The sequence below is a fragment of the Trichoplax adhaerens genome, genomic scaffold (assembly GCF_000150275.1).
Source record: "Trichoplax adhaerens TRIADscaffold_11 genomic scaffold, whole genome shotgun sequence".
Classification (NCBI taxonomy): Eukaryota; Metazoa; Placozoa; class Uniplacotomia; order Trichoplacea; family Trichoplacidae; genus Trichoplax; species Trichoplax adhaerens.
Window position 1 is genome coordinate 717,693 of NW_002060953.1, and position 15,097 is coordinate 732,789.

At 34.9% G+C, this 15,097-nt stretch overlaps 1 protein-coding gene across 1 annotated transcript in view; it reads right to left on the bottom strand.

Annotated features, from left to right (window-relative positions):
* TRIADDRAFT_59473 (uncharacterized protein) overlaps positions 1-10,718 on the bottom strand; it is a gene marked incomplete at both ends in the record, with an annotated part of 59,738 nt that extends 49,020 nt beyond the window's left edge. Inside the window, 8 exons of the mRNA XM_002115558.1 lie at positions 28-3,218; positions 3,357-4,862; positions 5,002-6,033; positions 6,332-6,472; positions 6,593-6,683; positions 6,815-7,074; positions 7,672-7,842; positions 10,667-10,718. Coding sequence (XP_002115594.1) covers positions 28-3,218; positions 3,357-4,862; positions 5,002-6,033; positions 6,332-6,472; positions 6,593-6,683; positions 6,815-7,074; positions 7,672-7,842; positions 10,667-10,718 — 6,444 coding nt within the window. The remainder of the gene's footprint in view (positions 1-27; positions 3,219-3,356; positions 4,863-5,001; positions 6,034-6,331; positions 6,473-6,592; positions 6,684-6,814; positions 7,075-7,671; positions 7,843-10,666) is intronic.
* Between the last annotated feature and the right edge of the window lie 4,379 nt (positions 10,719-15,097).

Here is a 15,097-nt window from a genome sequence, read left to right on the forward strand (position 1 = left end):
CGCTTCGAGTCATATTAATTGTCGTACTTTAGTATTATTGACATAAGAAGTCAAGTAGACATTTAATGTCTGTACATTGGATCCCCACATGTAATACCACCAACTATAGCAAGTCCTACCAGTTGGACTAGCTTTAGGTCCTTGTAGAACTGCAGTAGCGTTAGCAGTAGATAATGTCCTGACAGAAACATAAGAACCTGCAGTACCTTTATGATCCGCCTTGGGGCCATAAGTAACCGTAGCACCAGCTTTCGTTAATGTCCAGTTATAATTGGATGAGCTTGCTTGTGTAAATCGACAGTAGGATTGATTGAAATCGCAACCATATTCACCAGCAGGGAAAGTTGGAAGTGGAGTTGGAACAGATGTTGGCAGCACAGTACCAGTGCAAGCACCTCCTGTCAAGGTGATGTCATCAATTGCAATGTCACCAGAAAATGTTACACCACGCTTGCCTTCGATAATGATATTATAAGGAGCAAAACTGCTAATTGTAGCTTTGCCATTCTTCCATTGATTACCTTGAGGGCCATTTAAGTGTCCAATAAGTATTTTATTCTCTCCCTGATCGACGTATACCGACAATGATCCAACAGCTGCTCCACTCATATGGTACCAAAAACTGAAGCAACGGGAAGTTGTTGGTGGGAATTTTTGACTAATCAAGCGTGCAACATCACCTTGTTGTTGACTAGAAGCTTCAAGGTAGAGATAAGTGCCATATCGATTGCCTAAGGTATGATCACTTGTTGGGCCAGTATTAAATGATGGTGTACTTCCTCGTCCTTGAATCCAATCAAATTGATCGGTATTTCGATCATTAATCCATGTGCACAAGCCGTTTTCAAAATTGCAATTTCCTGGTGTCTGGCATGGGACATTGCTGATATCCACATCGTCAATGGCGATATCACCAAGGTAGCCTTGACCAACAGTTCCTTCAATCACTACTCTAAACGGCATATTACTATCGAGCGGCACCTGACCTGGCAACCACCTTTCTCCATTATTACCTGATTCTGTCCATATAGGCTGGCTAATAATGTTATTTTTAATGATATAAACTGATAAACTACCAACCGTTTGGCCAAACATAAAATACCAGAAATTTAAACATTTTGGTCGAGCAATAGTTGGTGAAATTTCTGGACTAATAATGCGTGCTCGATCATCTGGACGTCTTGGCAATGAAGTTTCGATATACAAATATTTCCCTAGGGCAGTACCAGTTGTATGATCCGTCCTTGGGCCAGTTTGATCGCTTGGTGTATTACCACTACCTAATGTCCAATTGAATTGATCATTTGTAATTTGCCGCCATCCACACAAGTCATTCTGAAAAGTGCAAACGTCTTGTACAGGGCATGTAGTATTACTAATAGTGATATCATCGATAGCGATATCTCCGCGATAGTCCCTACCAGCTACACCTTCGATAATAAATTGGAACGAAGTCGAACTTTGATAGGGAATAGCTGTATACTTCCAATCAAGTCCTTGTTCTCCTCCTCTAGTCCATAGAAGAACAGACCTGCTTTCGCTTACTGATCGAGTATAGATATTTAGTAGGAAAACGGATGCTCCATGCATATTATACCATAATATCATGCAATAATTTTGTAGGTTGGATGTTAGCGCGTTAATAACAGGACTAACAAGTTTTGCATTATCATTTAAACGGCGTGGGAATGATGTCTCTATATACATGTAGTAGCCAGTGCCAGAATGATCTGTAGATGGTCCAGTATCAAAGCTTGGTGTTGGGCCATCATTACGAGTCCAATTGAAGATATCATTGGTTGATTGCATCCAGCCACATGTGCCATTGTCAAAGTTGCATCCATACCCGGTAGAAATGGTTGTCGGTGTTGGTGGAAGGACTGTTGGAATATTACTTCCTTGGCAAGGTCCATTCATCAGCATGATGTCATCAAGAGCAACATAGCCAGAGCTTGCCACTCCAAGTACACCATCGAAAACAATTTTATACTGGAAGGAACTGTGAACGTTAACAGACGCCATTTGCCATCCATTGGTTTGATAAATACCTTGTAATTGTCCAACAGGATGATCTGTCGAACCTGTTCTGAGATTCACTGTTAAAACAAATGATGATGCATTGTTAAACCAATAGTAAAAGGTTAAACACATTCCTTGGGTTGGTGGAAGAGTAGCTCTGCTGATTAATCTAGCATGTTGACCAGCTGTTGCAAATGCTTGATCAACAACCATATAACTACCCGATGATGTATTGAATGTATGATCTCTTGGTGGTCCCTTATATACGGTGTTAGTACTTGGTTTGCCAAGAATCCAATTATAATTATTATTAGCATCATTAACCCATGATTTTCGGCATAACGATGATTCAAAATTGCAATTAGCTGGAGGTGGACATGGCCCAGAATTATCGATTAAAATATCATCTAATGCCATATCACCTCGGAAGCCTATTCCAACGATACCTTCGTAGACAATCCTATAAGTCATGTTGGAATTAATGGTGACACTACCGTATATCCATTTATCGCCAAAGTTGGTGCCACGGCTCCAGATTGCATTGCCAAGTTGATTATTTTGCTTAATATAGATATTGAGTTGGCCAATATGGGCACCATACATGTGATACCAAAATGTTAAGCATTCACCATTGGATGGGGTTGGGGGATAGAACGGACTTTGTAATCGTGCTTTCTGTCCAGCAATATATGGACGTGAAGTTTCGACATAGGCATACCAACCTCGTGGGGATAATGTGGTATGATCGATGGATGGGCCTGTAAAATTGGATGATGTTGATCCTCTTGTTCGATACCAAGGTATATCGGATTCAGGTGCTGTAAACCATCCACAACTACCACTCTGGAAGTCGCACATTTTAGAGGGAGCGCAAAATCCAGGGGTAAATTTAATATCATCGATTGCAATATCTCCGTAATAATTGCTATTGATGCTAGCCACAAATTTGGTATGAAATGGCCTAGAACTTGATACAGTAACTTGTCCATGTCTCCATAAATTGCCTTGTGAGCCGCTTCTTTGAAAAATGAGGGTATCTTGCGTTGCATGGCCATAAACTTGTAATGTACCTACACTTGGTCCATACATATGATAGTAAAAGCTCATGCATAACGCAGTAGTTGGAGTAATCGTTGGCCCTTGTACAACGGCAGTTGCATTGACTGGATAGGATTTATTCGGTACATACAAATAAAAGCCTAGAGTTACGGGAAAAGAAAGAAGACATTATTGGACATTCATTTTTTGGAAATAGCTCAAGACGTATTGGCATTGGTGATGACTACTCCAAGGAGAATATAGAACTTGGCTATAACATGGATAGATTAAAAATTTACCTGAACCCGTAGTATGATCATTGGAGGGCCCTGTAGAAGTAAGCGATCCACGTGTTCTAACCCACTGGGCTGTTGTATTTTTAAGGAGAGACCAGTAACATGTTCCGGAAGTAAAGCTGCAACCCCAGCTATTCGTGGGTGGAGCGACAGGAGAAATAGAAGGAGCAGGTAATGTAGATCCTGAACAATTGCCAAAGTTAAATTGCAAATCATCAATAGCGAATGTCCCTTGAGTGCCAGCAGCTACTACAGCTTCGATAATAATTTGATATTCTGCTAAGGCAGTAATGCTTACTTGACCCATTGTCCATGAACTAGTTCCATTTTGTACTTGGCCAACAATTTTAGTGATTGGAGTGCCTGTATACAGCTCTTGTAAGTAGACATTGAGCATGGGAGAATTACCATACATTTGATAGGAAAAGGTAAAGCATGATGCAGCTGTTGGAGATTGTTCATCGCTTATATAGCGTGCTGATGAATTTTGGCTCATAGACGCTGTCATATTGACCACTGCATATTGGCCGGAAGATGTACCTCCATTCGTATTATCTAATGTCGGTCCAGCAAATGTTGAGCCAAGGAATGCTGGTATGACTGTCCATTTGTCAGTCACTTGGCTAGCAGCATTAATCCATGTACAAAGCGATGAGAAGGTACAAACATTAGATGATGGGCATGAACCACTGACTAATGAGATATCGTCGAAAGCCATATCTCCAGCGAATCCATTTCCAACCGTACCTTCAATGACCATATTAAATGGTTTACCTGCACTATTGACGGTGGCTTGACCAAATCGCCATACATCTCCACGTGTACCCATTCTCGTCCATATGGGCATGCCAATATTATTGTCGACCTTGACGTAGACATTGAAACTACCTACTTCTCGGCCAAGCATATGATACCAAAATGAGAAGCAACTATTACCATTGGTAGCTGGATATTGTGGACTTTGAAAGCGTGCTTTCTCATTCAGGAAAGAAATGGCTGACCAAAAGTACATGAAATGGCCAGTAGCAGTTCCAAGAGTATGATCATATTTTGGTCCAGTTTGGCTATGGACGATATTAAAATCACTTGTAGCTCGAATCCAGAAGAAAGTAACATCAAATGTATTGACCCATCCACAACTACTTCCTTCGAAATCACAAGTGATAGCAGGTGGACAATTAGAATGCAATAGAACTCGAATATCATCGATGGCAACGATCCCCGTATAGCCTTGATTGACCGTTGCTACAAAGGAAATATTATAAGGATTGTCATTAATGACAGAAACTTGAGCATGGCTCCATCCATAGCCCACCGATGCTGTCCTTGACCATAGCAACGTCGAGGTATTCGTCGTTTGAGAACGAGCTTGTAAGCTAACAATATTTTCTCCAATCATTTGATACCAAAATTCTAAGCATATGTGAGATGTGGATGGCACTGAGACAGCGCTAATAATGCTTGCGGAATAAGCCATATTCTGCAATCGTGGCACATAGAGGTAATGACCTAAAAGATGAACAGAGAAATGACTTAAGCTTCACGGTCATGGAAGAAGCAAGATCGTATGTTGACATGGTTCAATTTTTTCCTTGCAAAAGTAGACGAAGAAATTGAAATTGCAATTAAGTAAGCAATTTATCCTTACCATCAAGTGATCCTAGTGTATGATCCTTAACCACAACATTATTTTTCGTTCCATTTCCTCGTGCCCACAAGACAGTATTGTTCAGACTCGCATCCCAATTGCATAGACCAGTCTCGAAGGTGCAATCAAATGGACTTGGACCTGGGGTAGCCGTGGGTGCTATTGATGAAGAAATGATATTTGCAGTACAGTTACCAGCATTGAAAGTGATATCATCAACAGCGATATCTCCAGTAAAAGCTCGGCCCATGGTAGCTTGGAAGATGATTCTATAGTAATTATCAGTTTGAATGAAAACTTGGCCATTTACCCACATTTTTCCATGATTGCCAGAAATAGCGCCTAATGTCATTAAGCTTAGATTGTTATTGTTACTATCAAATTCTTGCATCAGGACACTTAAAGTATTCACGGTGGCACCATACATGTAATAGTAGAAGGATAGGCATCTTCCAGTATTTGAATCGAATTTTTCGCTAACATACCAGGCTTTTTCTCCAGCTTGACCAGCATTAGAAGCTTCAAAGTAGAGATAGTGGCCAGCTGGTGTTCCTAAGGTGTGATCATTTGTAGGGCCAGTGAAGGAACTAGGAGTTCCTCCGCTATTAATTATCCAGTCGAACTGATCGCCGACTTGAGTATTAGACCATGAGCAATATCCTTCAAAATTACACGACCCTGCAACCGGGCATTTACCAGTTAAGAAACGTATGTCATCAATAGCGATATCACCGAAAGTTCCAGCTCCGACGACAGCTTCAAAGATGATCTGATAGGGTGCATTTGGATTGATAATAGTGGCCCAGCCAAGATTCCAAATATTACCTTGATTGGTAGTTTTTTCAAAAATAGTATCCCTGGTAACACCGTTACTTCTGATTTTCACTTCAATTGCACCGGATAGATTGCCATATAAGTGATAGAAAAATTCTAAGCATGTTCCATTAGCTGGAGTTGCAGCATAAGTATCACTAATAACTTGAGTTCTCATTCCAGGTGTTGGATCCATAGTACTGGCATACATATAGTGTCCTAGATTGAAAGTCAATGAGGACAGACTAATTTTAATTTTACTCGTGCATTTAAGAAGTTTATATGATTCAAAAATGATATCGAATAGAGTAATAAACAGATGACAGTTCTATCATAATGGATAGGGTAAGATAAAACAAAAATAAACTATTACATTATAGAATGCCATCATGTTTAACTATCTATTGCTATATTTTTAACGTAGCCATATTATAACGTGATTTTTTATGTCTCATTGAGTTATTTGTCATTATTTCTTTGCAAATAAGATGATTGAAAAAGGTCATTATTAAATTACCTGCTGCTGTTAAAGTTGTATGATCAGTAGCTGGGCCAGTTCCATTGAATGAATTGCCACCATTTCCAATAGTCCAAACAAATTTAGGATTATTGGTTAAATCTGCGTATCCACAAAGTCCTCCCTCGAAATCACAGTAATCTGGTAAAGTTTTATGGTTAGTAGCTTGTTTCAATTTATAATCGAAATAAGGCAAAATATTAAAGACCTTTATTGATAGAACTAGTATGTACTACCTAACTATCTTAATAGATATTATACCTGAGTATGGACAATCTAAAGGTGCCAGAAAAATATCATCCAGGGATATGTCCCCTCTGAAACTTGTTCCTGTCGTCCCTTTAAAGGAAATCTATGAAATAGAATATATAGTGAGAAATTTAAATGAATTAGTGTTACATCACAAAATAATCATGCTATAGCTTGTAATCATCTTAAGTCATGAATTGAATGTTAGAACTGTTTAATAGCAGATCTACTAACAGTAATATTTTGTGGTGTATTTAAGGTAATAGCTGCTGGTCTCCAAGCATTGCCTTGTGTTCCAAAGCGTTGCCATATTACATTTTGTTGGCCTCCCATAAGGTCAGTAGTTAAGACCTGCAAGTTATTAATATCTTGTCCAAACATATGATACCAAAACTTGAAGCAAACATTAGTATTGGAATTGATGGTTGGGCTGACTAGGATAGCCGTTTCGTTAACAAGGCGGGGAAACGAAGTTTCGATGTAGATATAGTAGCCTAATATCATCAAAATTGAAGTTTAGAATGTATGATTTACTAAATTGACGCTTTATATGATGTCATGTGTTTCTAAATTTCCAGTCGGAAGTTGCTATTGGTTTCTATTAGTAAATTTTTGTTTTTACTTCAAAGACTGCAATTCTGGCCTTACTGGATGGAAGCAAGGAATAAAGATGTTTATTACTTCATATTATTTGAAATTCTATGTACAGAGAGTCGCCTGTTCTGTCATTAATATTATTTTAAAATTAAGTTTGATCATATCTATGCATAGTAGATAATATAGGTTGCTTAATTGATGAATGTTAACTCAAATAGTTTCAAGTTCTAAACTAATTTAGCGGTAATATCCGTCGTTATTTTTCAGTATTTCGCATGCAGTTGCCCTATAATTGAGCCGCAGTGAAGGAAATCCACAAAATATCGACATTATTGCATAAATCTGAACGAAAGATTTGATCTTGATATGCATAATTGGCTATAATTTTAATCAATCTATTGTGGTTATGATTGATTTCGCTGAATGTAGCATCCAAGTAGGTCTATTTCGGAATTAGGTTATGTTATAATATCAAATCGATGGTTGAATCTTACCTGTTCCAGTCGTATGATCGCCAACTGGTCCAGTACCAACACTAGGACTTCTTGAATTGGTACGAGTCCAGTTAAAATTATCGTTTAAACTTTGTTTCCAAGCACAGAATCCATTTTCAAAATTGCAGTCTAGATTCGATTCTATGATTGGCTGTGCCACTGAAATGGCAACTAAAAAGGATAATAGCAGCATTTATAAGAGTCATTTTCTTGAAATTTTTAAGTCTAGCGACACTTTTTGCTCGATAAAGAGGTTAGTGCATTTTAGGATAACTTAGCAATTGAAATAGTCAATGTTTGAAACTAAATATGGTGAGAATTTTAGTAAGTTTTTTCAATTATAAATTCAATAGCCAGCTATTACATGGTTACGAGCATATTTGAATCCATTGCAGAAATGTATCTATAGCTGTTAGATTAGTAGCGGTGAATACTTTACAGCGGCCTTTACAAGTGGGATCTTCCATATTCAACATCAAATTATACAATACACCAAAAAATAATTATAATAGTAATAATAATAAGTAAGTATTATTCAAGAGAGCTTATGTCTATTTATCTCACTCAAGAAGTATTGCATACAATATACGTCGCTTTTGTTATACTTTTATAATCAACTGTTATGGAAATGAGATTCTACACGTGATAGGATCATGGCTTGAACTATTTATTGTCGGATGTTTTTGTCTAAAATTTCTTCTTTTATTAGAATTAGATGTAATGAAGCTCTTTACTGCTTATTCTATACAAGGATATTGACATAAGGAGTTACTAATATGCAGTACTCAATCTGGCATGAGACTATATCCAAAGTGCGATTCTATTCAGACGACAGCAGCTGTATAGTGTTTTAGAATGTTAAAAATGTGATCGATAGGATTGCAAGCATGGCAAAGTGTTGAAATTTCAGTCCATTAAACGAGTGTTATTAGGCAAAGTAATCAACCAGTAGAAGTAGTATAGTGAATTATAACTGTATAAATACTGTATAATATACTTTCCATAGCCAAAGACTCGAACACTGTCATGAAAAAAGCTGGAAAAATGATTTGTCAGCATTCTAAATATGTAAAATTGTCATAGTCACTGAAACTCGAATAACTGAATTTGTAAAACTATTACACATTTCCCAAAGCTATTCGATTTCAAAGTTATACATGATATAGGGCTGCCAGGTTTCCTAACTTCTTTTATCAATGAAGTCGCAGAGTCGAACAAATTACTAGTATAAATACCGGTACCTTTCAGTTTGATGTTTAGGAAACTACTGCTATTAGAATTAATAGACCAGAAATAATGTTTAAATGCAATATGTTGTTTTCTCGATATATGTCTAAAATATAGAGTAAAGAGGAGTCTAAAAATGGAAATTTTTAAAAATGATACTATTAGTGTATTCATACAGAAAAAAATGGTGTCCGCAACATGTTCTCTTCTCTATACGATTATGTCGTAAAATATAGAGAAGAGAGGAGCCTAATGATGGAAATTCTAAAAATGATACCATTAGTGTATCCAGAAAGAAACAGATAATCGACTACATTTTAAATATAAGTTTATACATGGACTTCTACGCATTGTCTGTAAGATAGCCCATAAAAGTAAAGAGCTACAGGCTAGGTAACAGTCATTGCCTAGAAAATTGGTGACATTTTTCGGATAATTAAATTGTTCATCTCACGATTAGTCAAGTTAATGGAAAAATCAAACGAGTTATAATCGCTGCTGAAGTCCTTGAATCAAACTTTTATGGCTCTACTTTTATAATTCCTGTGCAACACTCTTTGGATCAATCTCTAATGCTTGCAATCGCGTAGAATAAAGACAGCAAGTTCATTAATATTGTTAATATTATAATTAGTGACTAAATCTAAATTACTCTGTAAATTGAATGCTTGGCAATGATGGTTTGTACATTGTATTACTTGGTGTGAGCAATTTATTTTAAACCACAGGAACAACTCTTGTTAGATATGGCTATTACGAGGACAAGGGAGGTAGATTAGGACATAATCATTCAATAAGAAACTATTATGACGTAAGCAATCTATATCTCTTAACTGATTTACTTTACTTTAGCTGCATAAGTAAACTTAACTAAAGATTCAACTAATTTAGGAGCAAGCTTACGGTTAAACCGTATTTCCAGTTCTTTCTAGCTCTATTCAACTAAACCGAAGCCTATGCTGTAGTAAATTTTATCGTTTACTGGTTTAACAACAGGAAAATAGCTTATTTACAAGCAATAGAGTAACGTGAAGATTTAATTTCGGCATGGTGGAGATAGATATTCTTTTTCCTTTATTCTTATCTATATTTTTTTTAATAACTAGATTAGTTAATAGTAAATATCCTAATTTGTAGATAAAAATAGTGTGGATGATAGTATCAGTTAGGCTTAATTTTTCTATAAACTCTTAATTAAATCATCATTTAGATACGTGCTAAGCATAAAGTTATATAAGAGTACTATCAAAGGCGTGGTAAGCCAATTACAATTGTGGCATAATTACAGTATTTAGAAAGATAGATCAGCTTGAAATTAAGCAAAGTTATGATGGAATTTGCATAGAACAAATTCTGAAAGGCAGATATAGCTATAGAAGTAAAGAAATACTGCAATAAATAAATATGATATTTTATTTGGCGTCTAGCAAGTTACTCACTGTTTAAGTGTATAGATAAGATGGTACATAAAAGTTATGACAGACGATAAAATTAAAAGGGTATGCTACCACTAAGGAGCAATAGCTATTTGAGCGGCATCCATAGAGATGTCAATTTAGAAAATGTATCACAAATATTGAGATAATATACGAGAAAAAGCTATGGCATTGTCAAAGACAGTATGATTCAATTTTTTACCAAAGAAACGATTAAAAGAAAATTTGGTGTCATGGGTGGAAGAGTGCTAGAAAAGTAACTTGTGCTTCAATTAGTTCTCACGTCATGTTACTCTAGCATAGATAATACTACAATCTTCTTTAGTACTTACCAATAAGTGAGCTAAGTAATAGCAGCAAATTGAGTTGATGATAGATTGCCATGGCTTGGTTAAAGGTAAAAGTGGAACCTTTTTGCCATGCAATATATTACTAAAAGTATTCAATTTACTTTTTGCTAAGTAGAATTTGCTACCTCAAGTTGGATAGAAATTCTAGCAACTAATTCAACTAGAGAAGATCAATAGGATTGCCCTCTGTTCTAGAATATGCTAATTAGCGGCAATAGGTCTATTTTACGGCAAAATGGAGGATGGTACAGACAGGTAGAATTCTATACTATCTTATATCTATTGTTACTCAATTAGCTGTTAATGATTGGTGTATCAAAATCTTATGGACCCTTCCCAATCTTTCTTAATTTAGAAAGCACATTATCTCTATTAATAATAGTAAATCGTAAACAATCTTTAGTCTATTGTGAACAATATTATATCATTTAATAAAATTGTTTACGACCCCTGGTAATATATTCTGATGATAGAATATGTAATTACTAGTAGACCGTAATGCATAAGTTGAATGCGGACAAATAAAATGAATTATTACATTACAAGAGACTTTGCGTAATTAACTTTCTATGGCTGAAATTAATACTTGATCTCTTCCGCATTACTTGTAATATTCATGCAAAAGAGCTAAAAAAATAATGACTAGTATACTGTGGAAAGGCGATCTTCATGAAAATTGGTATTAAGATAAGGTAGAGATTGTCTTTCACTCTAGAGAATTAGTCTATCTTATTCCATATTATTTGCAAATAATTCGCAAAAATATTCCACTCTGACAGAAACTATTATCGATCTGTGTTACCACGCGGCTGACTCATTAATTACATTGATTATGATTTGTAATATACCGCTGCTCTAGTTGTCTTAACGATATGTACTTTAATCACTATTAGAAGCTGTGTTAATGAAACCACTGTTATTATAATGAAGAATAAAGTTTATACATATGATAATTACGGCTAAATGAATTATTAGGTCAAATGTTGATGTCCATCAACAATTCAACAATTATGTTGCAGTTTTTGACATTTGCTTATGTCAATAATACTCTAATATTTCCTATAATCATTCAAGTGGCTCCTCCTACCATGCTCCCGCTTCTTAAATAGCCGACTTGTCAGTAAATTAGGACGATAAAGGCGGTAATTTCAGCTAATGACATGTTTCAGTAGTAAACTTTCGATCCTTATGTGGGATATTTCCCTATCTTTATGCTCAGTAAAGTTATAGTTCTAATTCTTAAACTCAATTCAAAATTGCCATCGTTGTGTAATTCAATATACGATTTAAGAAAGCTCATATTCGAAGATAACAAAATTGCCCCATAAAAAATACCATGAATGAATTTAAGCTGAGCTAACGTGGAATAGAATCCAATAAAAGCCTGTCACGTAGACCTTGCTTCTAGAATTAGATCATTATATAACTGATTACTTGATTATGCTTATGCAGAGTTCATCGGCAGCATATGTAGATTTAAATAACAGTAGGTATACCTTGGGACATGCGATAGTACTCTAGAAAATACACATATACATAGCATTGACGTAGCATGGCTTATAATAAAGTTGAAATTAGAGGCAATGCTGAATCAAATCCAGTTCTTAATCTTTGCAAATACCTGTATTCTGAAAGTACCGTAATTTACATTGGCCTTGATTTAATTATATCGTAGACAAGGTAATATAACACTGTCATTATTTATGTTAGTTCAAGAAATAATATATAATACCCAGTTAACTATTAAACTATCAATTCCCATCATGAAGTACAGAGTAAATTACGAATTAGGACGAGAATTAAAACTACAGTTAAAGTTGTTGCTTCATTCTTCTTTCAATCTTCAGATGTTATGCATGATTATAAATTAATTTTTTAACCTCCTCGTCAACATACTTATATGATGTACAGGCTATACTACTTACGAGTAGACCTGATCATTACCTATAAAGTAGAATGATAGCTTACAAAAAATTGTCTTATTTTTTATTATTAATAGTAAGACTCTTCAAAAAAATAATTTGTAATTTGGCTGACAATTCTGGCTAGACAACACTTAGAATATGTAATTTCAGGTCTGAACTTTGACTCTATCAAGGCCAAATATGCAGGAACTTTATGTCTATAATAAGATGACATTGATATCTGTTCATGAACCTTAATTACGATAGTAACATTTATATCAATTTCTAGTATCCAATTTCCCCCTCCCCTTTAGGTCTTAAGGTTAAAAGTGTAAATTATAGACAAGTAATAAAAGCGGAATAGTGATTTGGTAACAATCGTAATTGAAAGTGAAGAATCTAGAGATGCAAAGCTTTCGTACAAAGTTTATCTAATATAAATTCTACGCTTACATATAAATGAAAGTTTGAGCTATAACCACAAGATTTATATGGATTACTAATTACCTTCGAGTTGTTTTTATCCCTTCGAAAATAGCCGCATAACACAAGTATGAATGAGCTAGAATCGCAATTTGATAATAATTATAATTTAAATCCAAAAATCTAAAGATGCTGAAATGCCGTTCAATACTCGTATAGTCGAATAAAAGTTAAGATGATGGTTTAAATTGTAATAAAGAGTCTAAAAGATATAAAAATGATATAGAATAGATAGAGAAGACTTCTTCTCTATCTTAAAATTTATCATGTGTAGTGCTGATCTCCTTTGCTAATTATGATAAGATAGCTAAGACGACGGCATTAATCAGCATTACGGTAGTATTGTAATGTCAATTTTTGGCTTTCAGATCTTAATTATTATACAGTAAATGGACAAATATTAATTTAAAAGGCAGAATCTAAGAGACAAAACTATATGATAAAGTACAGAACGTGTATCTAATGCAAGTTATACAGAAATGTTGCCTGTCTTGTTTTTGTTTTCTTATATATCTTTTAAATATGAGTATAGTATTAATAAAAAATCCATCTTGTGATAAGAAACGATCTTTAATAATTTAGATTTTTAAGCAACAATTCTAGAAAATGAATAAATAAATTGTTTAAATATACATGTATACTAGTGTACCCGGGCTAAATACCCCCGTTGAAAATTTTCTGATGCTTTATGTTGCAAATATGATACCAAGAAAGCAATCTTTGCTCAGGCTTTAAAATTAGTAATTTAGAAAATAAAAAACAAACAAACATGATTTTAAATCCATATAACTACAAATTTGAAATCAGTGATACTTTCACATTTCTAAGCAGCACTTCAAATTAAGGTGGCTCAGGGTAACTTTAAAATTAGCGTAATTTTGGTAGTTTATTGCTCAGGACTAGTACATCACAGCAACTACACATCATTTCACCTACGGCAATGAAGTCAAAATATATGAAAGCTGTAGTTCCTAAATTACGATCCAGTAGCACCCAGTAGAAGGCCATCTTGAGCGTAGAAATAAGGTAATAAGAGCAGTTAGAGCTAGTATTGCGGTAGTATATGATAATCTAAAAATCAGTAAATTAGAAGCTTACTGATGTATATATATAGTTAGCAATAGATGAAATACGATATGTTAACCATAAAGGCATAAATAAAAGGAAACACTGTATATGTACGTATGTAATACTACTTCCCTATATTAACTACAATCAACTCACAAGAATGAGTAAGACTCGGTTAATATAAAAAGTTTATTACGATGTTAAAATACAGGCATTAAAAACTACGGATATAATATCAAAAGAATATCTATGTCTTCTTCAAGCTAACCTATGAATGAATCTATCTACCTCTACAATTATATTAGCCTCCTTATATATCTATCTTTGATGTAAATATTTACATCAAAACTCTATCACAATTTTCCCTCCCTCAATTTTTCCTCTATCACAATTTTACACCGCTACATCTTTCCGATTCCCACCAATAGATAATTAATAGCAGATATAGCGCTAACATAGGAAGAACTGACACCATGTTCCACACAACTAGAGACAATTTAATATTACCGTTACAACGTATATGATGATTGTATGGTAGTACTTGTAATACAGTAAGTGATAACATTGTAAAAGGCGGACCGATAAGTTACTAATTGTAGTGCGAAGTATAAATTGTAATCGTATCGAGGTATAACCTCGTGTAGCTATAAATACCGATCAACTAATAATAAAATGCGGTTATCAATCTTATTATTGAAGAACATAACACTTACCCCAATAGGAAATTGGAAATTACATGACGTCTTGACAGTATAATAAAATTGCGAATATTTACTGTCTAATAACCTAACTATCATTCCATTTTTAGTATCTAATAACTAAATGTGCTCCAGCACTTCTATCAGCGACTACTAAAAATTATCTTCACTTTCGTCATTTTAGTAATCCTTGGATATGATCTTAATCCTGGAGATTCTGGGCCTAGAAGAATAATTATTGTAGAGCTAGCTTATAAATA